Raw genomic sequence first — 21481 nt, 5'->3', positions numbered from 1 at the left:
ACAAAAGCTTAAAACATAATATTGTTTTTATTTTTGCACAGTTACCTGACTTTCTTCTACAAAAATTAATTCAGGGGTACTTTATCAGACTGTTAGAAAAAAATGCTGAAGAGACCAATTTCCTCCTCATAAATAGGGAAATACTACTAACCTCCATCATACTGAAGTAGAGGAAATGCAAATCTCAATTATTTAATATACCACGGTATTCCAGTTAAATCATCAATAATAACTACACACGAAACATGTAAGAAACAAGAGTGAATTCTGCTGCAGGTGGGAATCTGTCTGAATGTGATCATAGTATCATGTGTACCACATATGTAGTTTATATGTTGTGTTGTGTGCAGCTGCTTGTTTGTGGTTGTGGTGATGGTCAGACAGGAATATCCACATGCACTTTGTGTGTGCGCATGCATGTGGGTTTGTGAGACAGAGGGTGGACAACCAAATGGATGACTGAGAGAAACAGAGGCTGAAGGTCGATTCATCAAACACAACATTGGGCGGAGAGAGAGAACAGGAGGAGAGGATGGATAGAGGAATGGGAGAGAGAGGGAGGCCAGAGCATGCAGACGGAGAGGGAGTATTAAAGAAATGAGAGATTGTCACTTTTATCTCTTTTAGTACCCTGAAACAACAAATGATTGCATGACTGTGACTCATTTTGCAACTGGGTCTTAACGTGGCACTTGGCCTGAAATCGGGGGAGTGATTAAACTTTGATTTAGCTCCGTAATATAACTAGCAAAGGGGAGTGTTTAATATTGAATCCACTGCGGCACTTGAGGATGAAGCTTGCTACTCACAGCAGGCGAAGTGACTTGAGCCCGTCGAAGGCATGGACGGGGATGCAGCGAATCTGGTTATAACTCAGGATGCTGGAACACAAAGGACACAAACAAGGTCACAAGGTTTATTCTTCACCTCAGGATGCTGTTTCTTATAGTAACATTTACTTGGACACACTAATTTCAGATATTTTCATCTTGTACTTTTGACCACATCCCTGGTTACATAAAAATGAAATTATGAAGGACAGACAGGAAGACACGAGGGGTGACACAGCAGGTTTGGCTTCAGTCTTACAAAAGGTGCAGAACCTTTAACCACCGCAGGTCAGACAAGGAAAAGTCAACAAGAGACGCACATTTAAAATGAAGAAGGAAAATTATAAAGGGGGAAAAAGAGATTGCCAGAGGCAAAACTGGGGCTTTTGGAAAGTCAAACTCCCAAACCACAGTTATTTTTTTCTTCTTTTAAAACTGCTAATGAATTAAAAGTTAAGCTTGGCAATGAATTACATGAAAACTGAAACAAGCTTAAGGACAGAATTGTGATCTTTGTCATATAATGAAGTTGATTGTTTCAGGGTGCTACTAACATTTTAACTTAATGTATAATGAACCCAGATAATGATCTGAAGAAACTAATAGACAAGATAGTAGCCAAGACCACCGGTTCTCAGCATGATGCTCTACGATGTAATGTTGAAAAAATCTTCTCGTTTCTTCAGGTTCACAAGTGGCACAGAAGTTTGAGAAAGAAGTCTAAGAATTCCTAAAACAACTGAAAATTGTAGATGGAAAGTGAAACACACTTGTCCGTTTCTACCTTCAACTCTTAGTGCTGAGGCAAAGTATTCAACACAAGTGTTCTAGTGATGCTATCTGGGACTGACAGTAGATATGTGTGGTTGTACTGGGCAGCTCCCAGATGTAAATCACCATAACTATGTGAAATATAAAACAAGGCGTTGCTGGGAAAGAGCTACTGTGCTCAGTCAACTTTGTCTGGACACACAAAATCCAGTAAGTTGATGTAAAATCCATGTAATACGCTGTAAAAGCGAAACACTGAATGAGAGCAAGACAGCAAAAAAGGGAAATTTCATCTCAGAGAAGAGAAGAGGGGAATTCAGTGAGAAGCAGAACTAAAACACAAAATAATATATATAAGTTGGGATTTTGGGGTTATTAACTAACCCCGAAAACCACTGGCAGGTTTGAAAGGCATGTTATCTTTCAAAAAAGTGGCAAAATTACAGAATTTATCAGAGCCAGAAGCTGTAAAAACAGAAAGAATTGTCAGATTGCCAACTATCTGATGGTCCTTAAACAATCATGTGTCCCATCCCACTGAAAAATCTCACCAAAACTAAGCTTGAAATTATGACGTTTCATCAAAATCACTTTAATTTATGTCCCTTTTAGAATTTATCCAAAATGAAGTGTTTGCACTAACCAGATCCACAAAGCCATTAGAGTCAACTGTGGCAAATACTGATGTGACAAAATTTCAGAGACTTCTACTGAAATGGGCTGAAATGCAGGCTGTGTACACAGAGCTGTTAGGAGACAAAAATGGAAGCAAATATAAACTGTAGCTAATGAAATATCTATTCAAGTGTTGGCAAAACCTTTTATCACTTGGAAAAATGTTGTACATGTTGAGACCATTTTCAATTTCTGTAAAGTAAATAATCCTAAAAAATATTAAACTTTTGTTTTGTTTCTTTTTTCTTTTTAGTATTTATGGCACTGTAATGTAAATCACACAGACGGCATTTTGGAGATTGTGTGGTTTCCATAGAGGGTCAGGTAAAAACTGTAACAAGAAAAAAAACTGCCCAGAGGCTGCTTGAAGTTCAGAGGGTTGTGAATTTTGAGAACAATACAAAATGATTTGGAAGACAGGAAGCATATTACCATAGATGAAGTGTAGAAAAAGGTGGGCTGAATTGAGGAAATATTTGGCAATAAAATTACAACAGAGATTAAAAAGTTGGATGGGCAGACTTCAAAAAGACAGTTTAAAAAAGTGGATGACAAGGATGAAGATAGAGATGAGAAATGGCAGAGAAAAGAAGAAACTGGAAAAATGATGGAGGGAGGACAGAAAATAGGGTGATTCATCAAAATTAAGAGTAGAAAACACTGATTTAACTCATGGTTGGTAACCTCATATACACAAACAACTCCTGTATGACATGAAGCCATGAACAGATGTATGTTTATGTATGAATGAGTGAGCGCGTTGCCATGGGAACTTACAGTGTAGCCAGTTGAGTCATGTTGCTGAAGGTGTACGGAGCCAATGTGCTGATGCTGTTGTTGCTCAGGTCCCTGTGTAGAAACAAACATGCAGTGAATGCACACAGACAGACACACATACAGACACACACACACATACAGAACATACCACACGCAGCCATATTGGTTTTCCAAACTGCACAAGGACTTGGCATATGTGTATTCTGCTCAAGGTTATGTGAATGGTACGTACACCAGCGACAGCTGCTTCAGGGCTGCCAGCTCCTTGGGCACAGATGTCAGCATATTACCCTCCAGGTAACTGCAAGGAAATGTGCAGAGTTAGTATGATATGTATTACATAGACAAATATAGGTGTACAGGGGCGAATAAATGACACGTCAAAGTTTGGGTTTTGCAACTTCTGCCCCATTAAAGAGTGGAGGATAGAGGACATAAAAAAACAAGGAAGAGGGTAAAAATTTTATTTTTTGTATTCAGATGTATAATGTGAATGTGATCGACATTTAGTTTGACATTTAGCTTTTTCAAGCGTTCGATGAGAAGACACAACTCTCGTGTCTCTGTGTTTAGTAAATTACATTCAAAGTGTTACACAGTTTGCACATCATCCGTCCATGGTCTGACCATTGAGAACAAACTGGGTTCAGCAGTTTGCCCAAGGACACTTAGACATGTGGTCAGGAGGAGCTGGTGATTGAACTGCCAGCTTGAGATTAAGGACAGTGACCACAGCACTCTGGAAAGTTACTGCACTGGTCATATTTGTCATTGGCATTTTGACCTTGTTGGTTTGTGTTAAAAGTTGAAGTTTTATAGAGGTTGGTGAGAATATTTCTGAGCATTGTAAAGAGTCAAGTTAGCTTTTTCCACCGTAAACTCAACCACTTCATAATCAAATATTCCTAACTTAATGCACTGACATGAAAGCAGTATCAGTCTTCTCATCTAATTATCTACGGCAAAGTGTTAGTTCTCCAAAATGAAGAATTATAGTAGTTAAACATACGTGTTCACCGTTTGCATCTTTGCAAGAAAAGCATAACAAACATATGCTCTAGAACACAGGCATACACACATATCTTATGACCCATTGGTCACTGTTCCTCTCCCTCTCTCAGGCCATAAGTAGGTCATGTGGACAGTATGATGGAGTGTCTTCTTCAGCTTGATCAATACCTAATCACTGCTATTGACCCTGTAGAGCAGGCCTATTTCACAGCTAGAGGGCTTTCTGTGTGTGTTTGTGTATGCGTGTGCGTCTGTGCGTCAGTGTGCAATGATTCACTCACACCACTATAGATTTTGTTCATACTTCTTTCTAAATTTCCTAATCTTGATTAACATTGTTTTACCCTTGTTTTATCCTACATCAATTCTAACAATTACTATCATTATAGATATTTCCTTTATTGGCTTCTTTCTTTATTACAAGGACTCCTACTGACTTAAAATTAATAATTAATATCTCACAATTTATCATATGTAACTGCTGCTATATACATGATGATGTTATAGTTACAATTACAATCTATATATCATTAAAATGCAATCCGTCACCATTTTTAGAGGGTTGTTGATGAATGAGGTTAAAAACATTGCCTGGTAGGACTATTGACTAAAATGCCTCCAAATTTTTTTGTGCTTCATTTACGTTGCATTATTCTTCTGCACACGTTGCTCAGTGTGTCGGTTTAAGGATGTTATGTACTCTCCAATTTGTAGGTTTGATTAAGCAGAGGTAAAAAAAAAATAATAATAATAATAATAATCTGTTTTTACTGAAGTTTTTCAAATCTTGCTGGTCTGGTGATGAATATAAAATGAATTTATTGTATTTCAAAATTCTGCAAAGTATCTCTTACCAAAAGAGCCCAAGGTTGTTAATTTTAGCCTTAACATTGTGTAATTGTTAATGACTGAATGTAAGATTGTCTTTTCAGGTGCAAATTCCCCCAGAAAGAGAGACAAAATAGTCCAAGACTTAAGGTGTTGACTGTAACAACTAAATTATTATAGACAGAACCTTGAAAAACCTTCACCGCTCTGGCAAAGCTTGTAAATGTCACAAATGGATTTCATACTTATCTTTGGTATTTTAGCATTGAAAAGATTCTTGAAATCAATTTCACAGATGCTTTTAGAAAAAAACAACCCAAGGACACTCATAGTCATCCCCCACAACTATTAATGTAGTTTCAGTATTATATATTAGAGCGCTCTGTAGACAGATTTAAATATCTGGGATGATTCATGGATTTATGATATCAACATTATAATAATCACACAAACACATGCAACACTTACTTGAAAATAAACCCACGAAGTCACAGAAAGAAAGAAAGCGAGTGTGTGTACGTGTGTGTGTACGTGTGTGTACGTGTGTGTGTTCATTGAATGACTTAGTGGTTCCTGAAGCAGCAGAGGGCAAACTGCTGCATCAATATTGCACTGCAGCAAAGTGTGACTGTGTGTGTTTATGTGTGCGCGAGGTTGTGACTTTGCGTGTTACTGGAGAGTACGCAGTGACACAAAGGTACAGGTCTGTGGTACGTTCATCATCTTTGTGCGTCTGCGTGTTTGAACGCGCACATCCTTGTGTTTGCGCTGGTCTGCGTGTGCTGCGGTGCCTGACTCACAGCTCGGTGGTGTCCTTGGGAATGCCCTTGGGCAGCGAGTGCAGCCCTCTGTTGCTGCATCGCACCACGCCGTCTGAGCACGTGCAGACGTCAGGACAGCCAGACGCAGGAAGACAACCATTATCCTCAGCACCTGGAAAGAGAGAGAAAGGGATATTAACATGAAAGGCAAAGAAAAAGGAGAAGGAAAAAGAAGGGAGGGATTAAAGACAAGGACAGAGAGAAAGAGCAACACTGAAAGGAAAAGGGTGGAGAAAATACCCGGACAGAAGAAAGGAAAATGGGTTGAAAAAAGTTCGGGCCAAAAGAGGGAGAGAAAAAGAGACAAGGCAGAGCAAAGAGAGAGTGAGAGGAAGGGGTGGATCGAGATAAAGACAGAACTATAAGTGTGGCACTTGGTCAATTCCATTCAAGTCTGCGCTCAGCACTTTTTAAGAGGACTTTATAATCCATATCAAATGACCAGAGGCTGCTAAAATGAGCTGCGCCAGTGTGTTTCAACATCTGGCTCAGGACCTGCAGGCAGGTCACTGTGATTTTAAAACTCCTCAGATGATTCTGGAAAAACACTGAGCAGATGCTGGTCGGATGGCCTGCAGCAACTTTAAAAAGTCATGTAGTTACAGGAACAGAATTAAAGTTGATGCAACTCACAGTCAGCTGTTACTAGCTGCACTGTTTCAGAAATGTCCATGTTTATCTGAAAATGTAAACCGTTCAAAAACAGTTCTATAAGTTGAACCTTAGAGTAGCAAAATATTTAACATGTTGTTACGGGGGGAGCTGGGGAACCCAGGCGCAGACACAGAGAGGCTGGCAGAAGCGTGAATTAAGGAAAGGCTTTTATTTAACCAGAGAACTAAAACAATACATAAATGGAAAACTGAACTGGGGGGAAACAAGACTAAACCAAACCACTAACAAACACTATGAATTCAAGAATGGAAGATCACTAAACTAGAACTAACAAAACTAAGCAAAGGAGGGGTACTTGCAAAATGGGGGAACTGAACAGAAGGGGTAGGGAAGCAGGCTCAGGAAATCTGAGGTGAACGGAGACGAGGCTGGAGCTACTGGCTGGGGACAAAAACAGGGCTAGCGAGAATCCAAAAGAAGAACTGAGTCCAGGGTGAGGGAAATCCAGTGGAGGTGAAAACAGAGTCCAAAAGCAGAGGGCATGTGGGTCGATGATCCAGCAGGGAGTGAATGAATGAGCAGGGTTTAAACAGTGGAGGTGAGGTGGAGAACAGGTGAATGGTGTGACCTGATTGCTGCAGCTGAAACTCATTGTAGCAATCAGCAAGACAGAGTGCAGGCAGGTGAAGCAGGTGAAGCAGGAGGGTGAGAGACAGGGAGAGAGAGAGACACATGAGGGAGAGGTGACAGACAGAGGGAGCCAGAGAGAGAGACAGGTCAACACAGAAACAAATAAGGACTCAGGGGAGAAAGGAGGAAAAAGAGGAAAAAGGGAGAAGAAAGGCAGGGGCTAGAGCAGGATCCTAACACATGTGACTCAACTGACTTGAGAGAAACGGAACAGTTGTAATGTGGCATAAAGCTGTGGACTTGCAGCTACACAAACACAAACACATGGTCGGGACGGAAAACATCAGAGTGATTGTAATCACTCTAACACTGTGAGATAAGAAGGATCAGAGATGAGAGTAAAGTGTTGTTCTTGGCTTAAAACATCTTCCATTTCCTTGACTGACACGCCAACTCACACACACAGCTTTAATCTAGCGTTGCAGTATGTAAATAGTTGAACTGTGGTCCCAAATGTAAAACAAGCGGAGTTAAAACCATAATGAAGGATAATGACGACTGGACACCAAGCCAAACATAACAACTGCAATCTGACCTTGTGTGTTAGTGAGAAAGAGGAATAGGAAAAGGAAAAGGCCAAGTTTATACTCGAACATTCAGACATTTTGTTGTGTGCCACCGTGTGCCAATTTAACACTTGCATGAGTGTTTGTGCACACTGAGCTTGGTGCGCATTTAGTTTTTTTAAATGACTCCCTCCCTCCTGTCCTATGGCCATTTTCTCATTCATTTTGTAGTTTTCTAATTGTGCTAATGTCTAAATGTCGAGTAAATGGGCGCTTATGTGCCGGTGAGTAGAGCAGCGTATGTAAGTGTATATGTGTGTGTCTAATCTGATGTGTGTAGCTTGTGAGTCCACAGGGAGGTGTAGCCGTGGGCTGACTCACTCTACAGTTGGCTGATTGAACTAACATCTAAATGTGCGCTAAATATCTTCTCACAAATTCAATTAACTTTACCTTTCCCCCGGCTGCCTCTGGACACCTTAACAGCCATTTTACTCAACTATAAATAGACTGGACATGAGACCTTGGTTGGACGTGGGTGTGTGTATGTGTGTGTGTCCCTTCACTTCTGTTCTTTGGAGGATTAGTTTAAAATATACACTGTCAGAGTGTTTACATTTTAGCATCATCAGGAGGTTTCGTCTAATAGGTTGTTTGGCAGACTGTCAGCAGGATATCTTCAAATCTTTGTTAACCGTTGGACCTTGAGCCAAAAAAACTATTGATTTGATGCTGGTGATGATCTAGATTTTTGATTTCCACCACCTGAGCCTAACTGTGCAATAAAAAAGAGTTATTATAATCAAACTATAGATGTTCAAGGTCAACTAACACACCTCATTTTGCATGAGAGATTTTTTTTTGTAGCTTCAAAATGACTACAGTCCTTCTAGAGATGAGTTTGCATTTATTACCTATAAAATAAATTAGGATCAGCATAAACTTTAAACGTGAAATTTGTGACCACTGCAAGGGCATAACGGTTTGAATTACTTTAAATTCATGTTTGCGTAGCTGTGCAAGTTTGAAAGTAGATTTCTGTGTATGTGTGTGTGTGTGTGTGTGTGCAAGATACGAGAATGAATATCAAGATGTGATACAATCTTTCCTTACTTGATCCAACACAGCTAACTACTTTCCAAACTCATTTTCAGCAAATGGCTGCAGCACAGCTATAGGAAATTAGAAAAGTGCAATGAATTAAAAAAAAAAAAAAAAAAAGCTAAGGAGGGACCAAGAGGATGAACAAGTTAGACAAAGCAAAGGGGAGATTGAAAAAAGTTTAAAGCATAGAGCTACAAAGAAAGAAAAATGGGGAAAACTAAAGACAAATGTAATAGAGGGGGGAGCCAGACCACACTTTGTCTGTGGCGTCAAAGTTGGCGGCCAAGCTGGCGGCCTGAGTCGCTATAGGCCGGCAGCGTCGCGGTAACGGCAACGTCACTGCAGAAACCACAAGCTGATGTCATCTGAGGCTGCTGTTCGCCAGTGGTTACTGATCATTCTGTCTTCGCAAAACCTCACCGAGGATGCGTGTGTGTGTGTGTGTGTGTGTGTGTGTGTGTGTGTGTGTGTGTGTGTGTGTGTGTGTGTGTGTGTGTCTGCTGGCTGAAGACCTCAGATGACGGAAGCTCTTGAGATGAGTATCTGCTAGTGCTGTTAAATTCTGACCACATTTGTTATGACCACAAGTCTTTTCCTGCACAAACCAAAAGACATGACATACCTGAGAATGTCGCAGTTGCGACACAGAAAAATTACTGCTCTGCTCTTCTCTTTTTTTGCCAGATTTAGTCTTAGGCAACTTAGTGCTCTGACTGTAACAATGCTGCTGCAACAATACAAAGAACATTTTGCATGTGAACTTTTTCTGCAAAAGCGATTTCCAGAAAAAAAGCTTTATTCCCGTAATGTAAAGTGTCATTTCCCTTCCTTCCATGACCAACCTTCCTGTCTCACTTTATTTAAAGTCATACTGGGCATTATTACCACGTGGAACAATTTTCCATGTGGAAATGTACCCCGAATGGTCTTGAAATATAGAGAATGCATTCAGTTATTGGGTTGTGTAAACATGATGCAAGAACACATTTAATTTACTTTTCAATAACTTGACTCATGCCCTTATCTGCACAGGACACATGGCCGCTGACTGACACACGTCATTTGTTTCAGGTTTACGGCTGTTAGCTTTTCGTTTTCCTGATGCTCCGGTGTAATTGTAAATGCTGCCTGCCCACCCTGTGTAGCGCAGCAGACCGAGAATAACACCAAGACTTATGGTGTTAATTCTCACTTAGTCACACTTTATGAGCCACAGAGGGGAAAAAAAATGTAACTTTTAGCTCACAGTAATGGTAGAGAGAGAAATTACCATCACAAGTGAAGTCTGGGGTCGCCACATCCTGGATGGGAATCTCCTTGAGGAAGGCTGGTTTCTGACAGCGGGGGTTCCCACTGACCACCCTGGTCTTCTTCAGCCACTGACCGAGCCAGGCCAAGTGACAATCACACACATACGGGTTGGACAGAAGGTTACTATGGAAATAATGAGGGAGAGAAGAACGTCATTGAAGATTAGAGATTCAAGACCTTTACTGTCAATGAAATTATCGTGGTACCCCCAGAGTTAGAATAGAATAAAAGATGAGATAAAATAGAATTAAAAAATACACAGTATAAAAAAAATGTATAAATAATATCTAGAAAGGTGATTGGATTCACAGATATTGGTACAGTGGAGCTTCAAGCCACATTATTGCAATGTATGTGAATTAGTAAAAAAGAAAAGTGGAACTTCTCTTCAAAAAGGTGTTGCATGATCACAATTCCATTACTTCCATTTTCAAAACATAATGAATTAATCAAGACTAACTGATTCACATTAATTTTTTTTTTAATTTTTGTTGTTCTAAAAAATATGCCTACATAGATGTGATCCATCAACATACTACTTTTCAGGTAGGACCTAAAATTAGATTGTATCTCACACCACTGTAACAAAAGTGACAAATACTGAACACAAGACAAAAAAAAAGAGATTATACGCCGTTTATATTGTATATTATGTTCAGATTAATAACAATAGTAGTAATTTTTATGGTATACCATACAATTCAAACAACACAAACATACACTTGAATAAATTTAGATGGAAGACAAAGAGAGGCCGGTGGAAAGGGACAGAGAAAAGGTTATCAGTTATTTTTATTCATTTTGTAAAGTACAAGGGAGATGGAGACTGAAGAAGAAAAATGGCAGAGTTGAAAATTGTCAAAAGGAAGAAAGAAAAGAGAAAAGGTTATCTGCTCATTTTATTCATTTTTGATCACCTCTCACTGCATTTTGTTGCTTTTGTTACACGGCTCATGTAATATTTATGCTGAGCCATATTTGAACTGAAAAGAGGGAGGAGGCATCAGCAGCACACATGAGACAAGTGGTAAACTCAAGTTAAAGCTGCTCCAGGCGTCTTAAATCCTGTGGCACATTAAGCTGGGGACGGACAAAAATAACTGACTAACTAACAACTGTGTTTCTGTGTTGCAGCCTAATTTCTTATTAATGGGATAGAAGTTAAGTTTACCTCAAATTTGTGTCCGATTCTGCTTAACAGAGTTGTATATTACAAAAGTAAAGAAAAATACCCTACAAACTTGGTGAGTTTGAAAGGTATGTTATCTGCATTGCCAAAATTACAAACATAGAATCATCAGATTTTCAATTTCTCGACAGTCCTTGAACTGATCATCTGTGATCCTGTCCTAAAAATTAAGTTGATTAAATTAAAGACTGGGATATTTCATAGTAATCACTTGATTCTAAGTGTTCATCTAAAAATTCACAACAATCACACAGTTTGCAACAGACTCTGTAAAAAAGAAGAAAAAATTCTGCAGTTCTCGATGCAACCATGAAGCCAGCAGTAACTCAGCTGTGACAAAAATTCAGAGATTTTTCAGGTGAACTGCAGGCTGTGTAAAGTTTGAGTCAAACAAATATTCAAAAAAATTCAACTTTGGTGTTGTTCTTTTAGAATTTATGACATTCTAACTTTTACCTTTTTATTCAAACTCTAATTTTTTAATTCTCTTTATTTCTGGCCATAGTTGTACTGTTTCCTTAGTGGAAAGGACTTTCATATTGCAGTGAAAAATGAGCCAGTTAAATGTAAAGAAGCCTTGGGATTCAGTGAGTAAATAAATCCTGAAAATCATCAGACTGGGAGTTTACCATGCAACAAACAAACCGATTTTGTGATGACATTTGACATTTTCTTCTAAGCTCACTGCTATCATTTTAGAGTCAACAAAGCTCAGCAAAGACTTTCAAAATATCAACACTGAACTGCAAAGAAAACAGATTTCGGGTTGTTGTTACAGTGAGTGTCATTGAGTGGGTGACTGATAAGAAAATAAAAGTGGAAAAACTAGAGAAGTAAAAAAAAAAAAAAAATGAAACATCTCTATATTGGAAAGCGAATTGCATTTCTTAAATGATGATGTGGTGCCTCCGTGTTGTGTCTGGAGCTGTGTACCACTCGGTCCACTGCTGAACTTAATAACCTAAATGCTGCTGTCTGGGCTGCAATATTAATGCTGTGCTGCTACAGATAGGGATAAGTTATTTGTTCATTTCCTTGTAATGAATTGACCTCACTGCGTGGCACCCAAACTTAAGCTAAATCCCTTCCTTCCTTTTCAATGTGTTAATCTTTTAATTAAATGGACAAAGTCTATTGGGAAACAACACTAAGAATGGAGACAGATATTAGAAATAATAGGAGGGAGAGAGAAAAACAGAGGATAGATGAATGGGGGGGGATGAACAGAGGGTCTAGAAATAAAAACTACCCATCTTTCTTTCATGGCAGACATTTGAAAACAGCATAAGTGTTATTACAAAGAAAATTAAAAACTAAAGCTGAAAAAATGATGATTGGTAACAACTGACAGGAATGAGGGAAATATAATATCAGCCCCAATGAGCAAAACTGAGTTTATGCAACACTGCATCCATCTTTCCTCCCCCTTTACCTTCCCTGTTTTACCTTCCCTGTTTTCCACCTTTCCTCCCAAAAGACTCAGGTAGCAACTTGAATCAGAGATGACAGGTACACAGCAGGACACGGAGCAAGAACAAAAGGCAGACAAAGGAAAGGAAGCATGGAGGAAAATAAAGAGAGACTTTCTGGGCTTGGCATGTCTGTATTCTGAGAAAAAATATATAAGAATCAACCTGTAATGTTTTATTGAGCTGCTAAAATCTATTATTTACAATCTTCACATCTGGGTGGTCAGATGATTTGAGAAAAACACACCTCACCTCTCTGGTTACACACTCAAGTTACATACACATTATACATGCATGGGGACTCACAATACGCGAATCAATGTCTTGTGTTGCAGTAGGTGTTTGCATCTTCGGGAAGATAAAAACAGGCTCACAGATGCTCTTGTGTGTCCATGTGTGTCTGTGCAGATGCTGAAATATATTTGCTTTGATAACAAATGCCCTGGGATCCAGTCCATTTTAGTCGATAATGATGGAGAGCATCTGCGAGGAGAATAGTGTCCAGAGAGCAACATGTGTGCAAATGTTGTGGTGTGAAGATAACTCACAGTAGGGCTGAAAAAAAGACTAGGCGATAGAGAGAAAGACAGGGGTGAGAGATAAAGAAAGAAACACGGACAAACGAGAGGGGAGATGCCGCTAAATCTGAAAATAGACGCAGTCAGATTGTGACACGTGTTGAGAGATAGAACAAAAGATGGGTTGGAAATGAAAGAGTAAAACAGGAAAATAAGGGACAGAAAGAGGGGATATGACTCACATGGTGGACAGGGAGTGCAGGGTGGAGAAGGCTCCTGGGGCGATACTGGAGATCCTGTTGTCGTACAGCGACAGCAGACGCACCGAGCTCAGACCCGTAAATGTGCTGTTGTCAATGCAGCTGATCTGGTTGCTCCGCAGCATGCTGAAAACGCAAATATCACATATGTAGTAAATGACAGAAGATAGTTAGAGTACTGTTTGCAATTTAGCTCCTGAAAGATTACAAAAAAAAAAAATCATGACTTTAACCCTCTGTACCCCAAAATGTACAAGCAGGTTTGAAGAGCATGTCTCCAAAAACAAATCACCGAAATGACATCATTTATGAGAGGCAGGAAGTGTAAAAACTGAGAGAATGATCAGATTTCTGGCTTTCCAACGGTACATGGACTGCTCATCCGTGGCAGGACATTATGTTGGGAGTCCTAACTAAATCAAAGCTCTTACCTGATTCTGTAAAATACAAAACCAGACAAGACCAGGATGCCATTAGTGACTCACCTGCAACCAACTGTCATGTGACAAAAATTCAGGGGAGTTTTGGTTGAACTGCAGGCTGTGTTTATACAGATCAGATAGGGATAAGTACGAAAACAAATTTAAAATGTAAGTAGTAAAAAATCTATAGTATGAAGAGCCACCATTTCTTACCAGCATTGGTAACACCTATAAGCAATGGATATGTTCATTACAGACATTTTCAATTTTCGCTGCACAAGAGATATTTTTGAGGTTCTCTCTATTTCTGGTAATGGCTATATTGTTTCTATTGAGATATTCATATTGCAGTGCAAAATTAGTTCACAGTGAACAAAAGTCTGTTGGGTACAAAAAAGAAAAGGAACAAAAAACACCCATAAAATGTTCGGGGTATCTAAATGCTAAATTATTTAAAGTTATATATGAAGAAAACCTCATACTCTCAATTTCTCTTTTTCTTGAATGAAATAATTTTTGACAGGATGGAAATCTTACTATGTCCGGAGCTGAAAAACAAAAAACAAAACTACATACTGGTAGATGAAAAGAAACAAAAGACAGAGATAAAAGAGCACCACCTGTAATGACATGGACAAAAGATAAATCAGAGAGCTGGGGTAAATTCAAACCAGTCCCCACAGGACAACTGTGACAGACCCTGCAATATGACATTAGCTTTTGACATGCAGTCATATGGGACCAGGCTAAGTGAGTTAGTTAGCATTAGCAATCTCTGGGACAGGCTAACCCAGTTAGCAAGGCTATTACGGGAGCGGGGAGCCTCTTAACATAATACAGAGACAGCCATGATACCATTAGAGAGTCATTAGCCGCCATATATATACATGATAGCATTAGCCAGTCATTACTGAGTATACACAGACAACATTAGCTCATGATTGCGTACACTATCCTGTAACCCCTAATTGGGCACTAGCCTCTTTATGGTGGGTGCCCAAATTAAAGCAACAACAATATGGTGTCATTAGCCTTGATTTCAGGGTGAGTGCATAAACAATCCCGGCCCTCTACTTTTAGTCTGGGAGAGAAGAAGTTAATGAAGTCCACCATAAACCAGATGCTAACACAAGTCATGGCCTGCTTCATGTAAGCCCTTTATGGCTAAAAGTAACAACCATAACAGAACATGCATGTAACAGAAGCAGCACTCAGACAGTAAACAGGACATCTAAACTATATAAAATCAGAAGCAGAAACAGTCAGCAACATGGTTTATTGTTGTAATATTAAGTTAATGTTTATCTCTCACAGCAATATGAAAAACATGACAGACACACATTGAGAAAAGACCAGTATATGGATGCCAGATGGCAGTTTAATTTTTAATCATGTAAACAAATATTTAAACACTCCTTATTTTTAGCTTTGATATTTATGCACCGATGCATCAAGGGGTGTACTACAGTATTAAGCAAGTTCTTTGCATAAGATGGTTTGACAAAACCTAAAACCCCAATGAGAGATAACAGGTGTAACAACAGCTCTGGGTTTCTTCACCAGACTCTGTGCACGCTTCTATGAAAGTGGGCGTTTGATGCATCATTTGATTCTTTCACGACACAAAACGCACCGATGGTGTGACGCCTGCTTCAGTCAAGAGGAACAGGCTGTTATAATAGAGAGCTATGAAAAATATAAAAATTTATTAGGGCAAAAATATGAAAATCACTGTTAAATGATGCAAGAGAAGAGTGCTGGCAGAAAATTGTGAATCATGTAAGGGAATATATTTATTTGACTAGTCTGTATCTCTCAATGCAGCCACTTCTTTCTAACGTAAACTCTTAAACTGTAAGCTTCATATATGTTAACATGATGAGGCTTATTTAGGTCTGATACTGTCCCATAATGAAGGACACTGTAGTTGTTGACCAAATCTCTCTAAGAAATAAATCTTCCTTCAGTACACCTCTTGGCTTTCTTCTCAGTGGTTTTTGTTACTGTACGTCATGGTTATGGTATCATTTATTTTCTTAAAAAGTAGATCAGCAGTCACATAAAAAAAATACTGCTAAAAACAATCACACGTAGTTGTGTTTCCACCACTTCCATTAACCTAAACCTCACCTCGTTCTGACCTAACACCAAGTCTTTCTACTAAAATTTAATGATTCGATACCTTACCTCCCATTTGGAAAAGGACAGTGTGAACAGATTTATCCTCTCACAACATGAATTATACAAACACACTACTGTAAAATACACTTACAGAGTTTTCAGGCCACCGAGGCCTCTGAACATGCGTCCCTGCAGCCCAGTCAGCTTATTCCCCGTCAGCAGCAGCTCCAAAACTCCAACCGCTCCATCAAACGCACCTTCACGGATGTCCCTCAGCTTGTTGTTGCTCAGGTTACTGCAGAGAGAGAACAACAAAAAATGGCAATGAACAAATGTGGGTGTTTTTCATATTTGGAGGATTGCCGATGAAGTTGTTCAAATACACGATCGGAGGGGTAAGATAACCGCACATGCAAACACATATGAGTGTCACACACACATACATAACATTTTCAATTTAATTGCAGCAATCAATCATGTCCCTTCAACTTATAAAGGTTAACTCTTCTCTCTTTCATCTTAATATCCTTGTCTTGTACATTAGCCCAGATATTCTGATAACACAGCCAGCTGCTGCTATAACTCACAAAGCAGGCAGCAAACACAAGCATAAAGGTAAATGAGACAAGTGGTCACATACAAGTGAGAATGATTGTTATCTCTCTTCCTTGGAGAGAAATGAAAAGGAAAAGAGAGCACTCGGTCGCAGAGACAATAACTTGAGATGATAGCTATCACAACTACTGTAGCTTTCATTCATAGCTACTTTGTGTTTCCTCTTATCTGCGTTATGGAAGATGAGAGGAAAGAAAGGAGACGAGCAGAAAGTAGATGAATAAAGGCAGTTAAAAAAGAACAATACAAAAAAACGATTCCAGGCAAAGTTAAAAAGCAACAGAGCAGATGAAAGCATGAGAGAAAATTGGAGGTGAGGAGAGGCGAGGAAAGGAGACGAAGCAGCGAGGGAAGGAATTGAGAGAAGGAAAATGGAAATGAGTGCTGGCCAATCTATATCGTCATTGACACTGCTAGATGGTTAGCAATTTCCTCTCCAATAAATCAACTTCTGGTCTCTGCTCTGTCTTTCTCTATCTCACTCTGACACACACACCTACACACACACAAACCTAGAGTAGGTTGTAGATAAGGACTGACTGTAAATCTGAAGCCAAGGCCCATCTTCTATTTCCATTTAATATTTTTTTCCTCCTTCCTCCATCCCACCCTTCCTTTCTCTCCATCTTTTCTCCCATCCTCTTGCTTGTCTTCAGTCTCCCCTCTTGCTGAATCCCTTACTCCAGTCTTTTCTGATGTTCACTTCCACCCTTAGTGCATGCACGTTTTCTCACTTTTCTCTCATCATGTTTGTTTCTCTATTTTTTCTTCCTTAGTTGTCTTTATTGACCCTCTTTTGCTTTCCTCACCCCTTTGCCGTTGCACCCCAATCCTTCCTTCTCTCCCTTTTTTCTTACTTTTTAAGTTCTAGTTTTATCCTCCCCTTTCTGTTCTCATCAGCCTATTCCTGCCATACAGTTGTTGCGTCATTCACTTTATTTTTTTTTATGAACATACTGAATGGGGAAAAAAGAACAAGGCAACCCATCAGAAATGAAAAGGAACTGTTTGATACATAAGATCACCCTGCTTTTTGCCCAGTCTGCTTAACGTAAGTTGGATGTGTGGGTATATAAAGAAAGGCAAAAACAGACAAAAAGACAAACAGCCTTGACCATAACAGAAAAATAAAACCATTGGACAAATATATAAGTGCTTCATTCAAAAGCAAACATACATCTTCCTCAAGTTGGGGAGCTTCTTAAAAGTCCCTGTAGCCTCCAGGATGGCAATCTCGTTGTCGTTTAGCCGCCTACAGAGAGGGAGATGGAAAGACGGAGTCAGATGTTTATTCTTTCATGAAACAAACTGCTTCAAATTTTGCGCACACACAAACGAACATCCACACAGAGAGATGCTGCCTCGTGGCCGCATGAAGGTTAAGAGGACTTTAGTGACTGTTGAGGCATGATGCAGCACAAAACAATGAAGGGGGGGAAGAAATAAAAAAAAAAAAAATTGGGAAGAGAAGAGCAATGAATCTTTTCTATGTAGTCATCAATACCCACACTGCCCTAAGCAAAGAGAAAACAGTTTGTGAGATAGGAAGCTAGACATCTGCTTTATTGAGGTAATTTGTACTAAAAGGGAGCTGCTAAAAGGATGCTCTTTGTGCATGTGTATGTGTGACAGAGATAGAATGAGAGAAACTGAGGAAAGAAGCTGAAAGTTCAGCTTTAGGGGACGTCGTCTAATGAGACACGGGTGGTTAGACGAAGGAACAACCTGCGTAAAGCTAAACTAAAATAATATGTTGCAAAGTCTCAAGTATGTCGGTGATGGTGGGAAAGTGATACTGCTTCCGCTGCTGGGTTAATTTGCATATGTTGAATGTAGACAGTGCAGATGAAACATCTGATCTCTCCACCGTGTGAGCTACAGGCCCTGACATCAGCTGCACATTTAATTGAGTGCAAATAATTCTCTGAAGAGACTGATTTCATACTTTTTGAACGCTCTCAAGGCCAAAGTCAAAGGTTTTAATGGCTAGTGGAAAGAGTCACCAAGAAAGACAGAAAGACAGACAGATTAGAGAAGGAGAGCAAGAACATAAAAAGCCTTCAGCTGAACCACAACCTCCCCTGATTTCCCCTGATAAGGCAGGTTACATGGCCCGACTGACGGCTTGTGTGTATGTGTGTGTGTTAGTGCATGCTCGTGGCCTCCAGAAACCTGCTGGTTAGTCGCGTTCTTAAGGGAAAGAGAGCGCGAGACAAGGTGTCGTAAACAGTCGAAACTTTGATGTGGCCTCTAACCAACCATAAAGGACAAAGTATATATTTTTGACACGGAGCATCGTGGGAATGGATGGAGAGAAAAGGAGGGAGGATTGGAGGATACAAAGGTTCACAGAGAGAAACAGAACTCAAGAAAGAGACAGATGAATTTGGGGATAATGGTCTGTGGGATAGAGGCGTTATTAGTTATCTAAAGTGGCAGCCATGGCTGAATTCACCATTATACAACTAACCTCGCCAATATAAGTAATACTGTGACAGCCGTCCTGCATCTGCCTTAATGCTGCAGTGGTCTCCCTCTGCAGCTTTTCTCCATTACCACCACAGTGACAACCATAGCAGAAAGTCTCCGTCCTTCACCCACATTTTAAAGATGCCAGCGTTTCAGCACTAATAGGCAAAACTCTTCTTCTGGCCGGATTCCTATTTCCTTGCAGGAAATATTAACTTATTGAATATTTGATCCAGGGCCAGGTGCTGAAAGTAAAATGGGTCTTGCTGATTTTAAAGCAACACACTTGAGTCACAATTCTGCAGCGGAAACCCAGTTTTTGATCTCCGATTGTGTTCATTTTATGACCCATGAGCAGTTTGTCAGTCTGTAAATCACATCATAGAAATTATTACATATGCTGCCATGCTGTGTTTTCAGCAGCTCTTTAAAATTCTGAACAGTTCCTTTCTCATTGAAGACAAATGACTGTAATCCCTTAACATAATGCTTCATCGCCCTCATACATATAAACATATTAGGGTTGTAACTAACAATTACATCAGATGTGTGGTTTTGTCCAACATCGGGTCAAAGGCTTAATGATATTCAGCTCACATATTACACAGGGAAAAGTAGCCGCCCACACAAAGTAGCGGCTGGAACCAGGGAATTTATGGTCTAAGCGCCGCAGCACTAAATAAATATTTTGTCAATGATTTTACAAGATTCTGAATTCATGCAGACTTTTTAACCTTTCTCGCCATCACATTGCAGTATTCCTGCAGCGTGTTATCTGTTGCTTCTTTGCCATTCTTCAGCGGTTAAATAAATGATCCATGGGACTATTCAGTATTCTAGTGTGAGATCCTTCGCCAGACATGATGATGGCTCCTTGGGGACTTAGAAGGAGATGGAAAACTGTTGAGGGGCATTTTGGTCTGGGAGCTAAAAATCAAAAGCGACATTCTTGATACTGCACTCAGAGAGGCAGAGAGACAGAGGACACATGTGCATGCATATGTGCAATTGTGTATGTCTTGCATGTAAAGAAAGCCTACAGGTTTTAGTCTTTTCATGTGATTTTGTGTGTACGTTCACATGTGTATGCATGGATGTATTGGTGTGTGCAAATGAAAGTGTAGAGCTTCTTGGCAAGTCTGTGGTTTGGTTTAAAGGTGCACGGTACTTTACACTTTTAGCTTTGAGCAGTTTAAAGGCCAATTCATGGTTTTTGCAGGTCCGTGTGCCGACCGATGCAGATTTTAAAAGCCGACAACAGATGCACACACTGTTCTAGTGCCACTACAATAGCTACGCTTAAGACAGTCGCATTGCCCCTTATACTGAACACAGAAAAACACACAGGGCTCATGTGGATATTACTGAAGAGCTGGCTGTGACTTTGTCCTTTTCACAGGATATAGCAGCTAGTTACAGATGGGGCTGTAGCACTGTGTGAATGGGATGATCCATGAGGGGTGTCAAACACAGTGGGTGGACATAGCACGGGGTTTCTGGAGAATTTACACCTTCCCTCCGTGTTTGGGCTCCATCAGTGGTTACTATTTCAGTTACAGCTGTTCTAATCATAAATTATAAAGGTGTTGTTAATGGCAAATCTCATCGTACAGCCTCTAAATTTTAAGTGCGCATACATGTAAAGGAAATACCAGCTGACTTACAGGTCGGTGGTGTGCTCAGGGATGTGTGGAGGCAGTCGGGTCAGTTTTAGATTGGAGCAGTCGACCACCGTCCCTTCACAGCGACATTTCTCTGGACACACCAGATCCTGGAAACACTCCCCACTCAGACGGCTGCGATAGTCCTCCTGACCTGCAGAGGAGAGTGAGAGTGGAGGAGAGGCAAAGATTAAAGCAAAGAGAAGGTGACACGGGGATGAGGACAGAAGGAGGGAGAATGGTGAGGGTTGAATGAGTAAGAGGTAAACAATACAGAAGATAGAAGGAAACAGGTTGGAAAGAGGAAAAGTGAAAGGGGAGATAAATTAAATCGACAGAGAAAACAGGAGCAAGAGGGAAAAAAGATGAACAGGAAGACGAAAAGACAGAAAGATGAAGTGAGACACCAAGGACAACAAGTCAGACATGATATTTTACAATCTAAATGCTGTCACATGACATATTACCAGTTGTTATGCTTATGTGTTTCATATCAGAAATCATGTTGTGCCAATTTGAGAAAAACTTATGAAATCAATAAACACTTAAAGACATAAGCACATTCGAAGTCTAATGCCAGACTACCAGATAAAGCCATTCCCTGCAGGAGTTTGTTCTACTTTTGTTCATAATTCACTTGTCAAAGGTTATAAAATCTAATCAGCCAACCAGTTATACACAAGACACAAAACTATATGTTTTTCATTTGAAGAAAGAACAGTTGTTCCTGCAGCACTACACTGTAGCAGACTCAGGGCTCATACAGGGAGGGGTACTTCTGCATGGTGACCACGGTAAATCAGATTAACAAAGAGATA

The 21481-nt window shown here is 39.8% G+C and overlaps 1 protein-coding gene across 6 annotated transcripts in view; it reads right to left on the bottom strand.

The window, feature by feature from the left end:
- slit3 (slit homolog 3 (Drosophila)) overlaps positions 1-21481 on the bottom strand; it is a 255500-nt gene that overhangs the window by 39637 nt on the left and 194382 nt on the right. For all 6 annotated transcript variants that reach the window (XM_023285193.3, XM_023285192.3, XM_055016575.1 and 3 more), the window contains 9 exons: positions 20667-20817; positions 17711-17785; positions 16070-16213; positions 13358-13501; positions 9899-10062; positions 5693-5825; positions 3286-3354; positions 3054-3125; positions 810-881 (listed from right to left, as the gene is read on the bottom strand). In XM_023285193.3, coding sequence (XP_023140961.2) covers positions 810-881; positions 3054-3125; positions 3286-3354; positions 5693-5825; positions 9899-10062; positions 13358-13501; positions 16070-16213; positions 17711-17785; positions 20667-20817 — 1024 coding nt within the window. The remainder of the gene's footprint in view (positions 1-809; positions 882-3053; positions 3126-3285; positions 3355-5692; positions 5826-9898; positions 10063-13357; positions 13502-16069; positions 16214-17710; positions 17786-20666; positions 20818-21481) is intronic.

The sequence above is a fragment of the Amphiprion ocellaris genome, chromosome 13 (assembly GCF_022539595.1).
Source record: "Amphiprion ocellaris isolate individual 3 ecotype Okinawa chromosome 13, ASM2253959v1, whole genome shotgun sequence".
NCBI classification, from domain to species: Eukaryota; Metazoa; Chordata; class Actinopteri; family Pomacentridae; genus Amphiprion; species Amphiprion ocellaris.
Note: the sequence above shows the minus strand (reverse complement) of the source record. Positions and strands in the feature narration are given on the sequence as shown.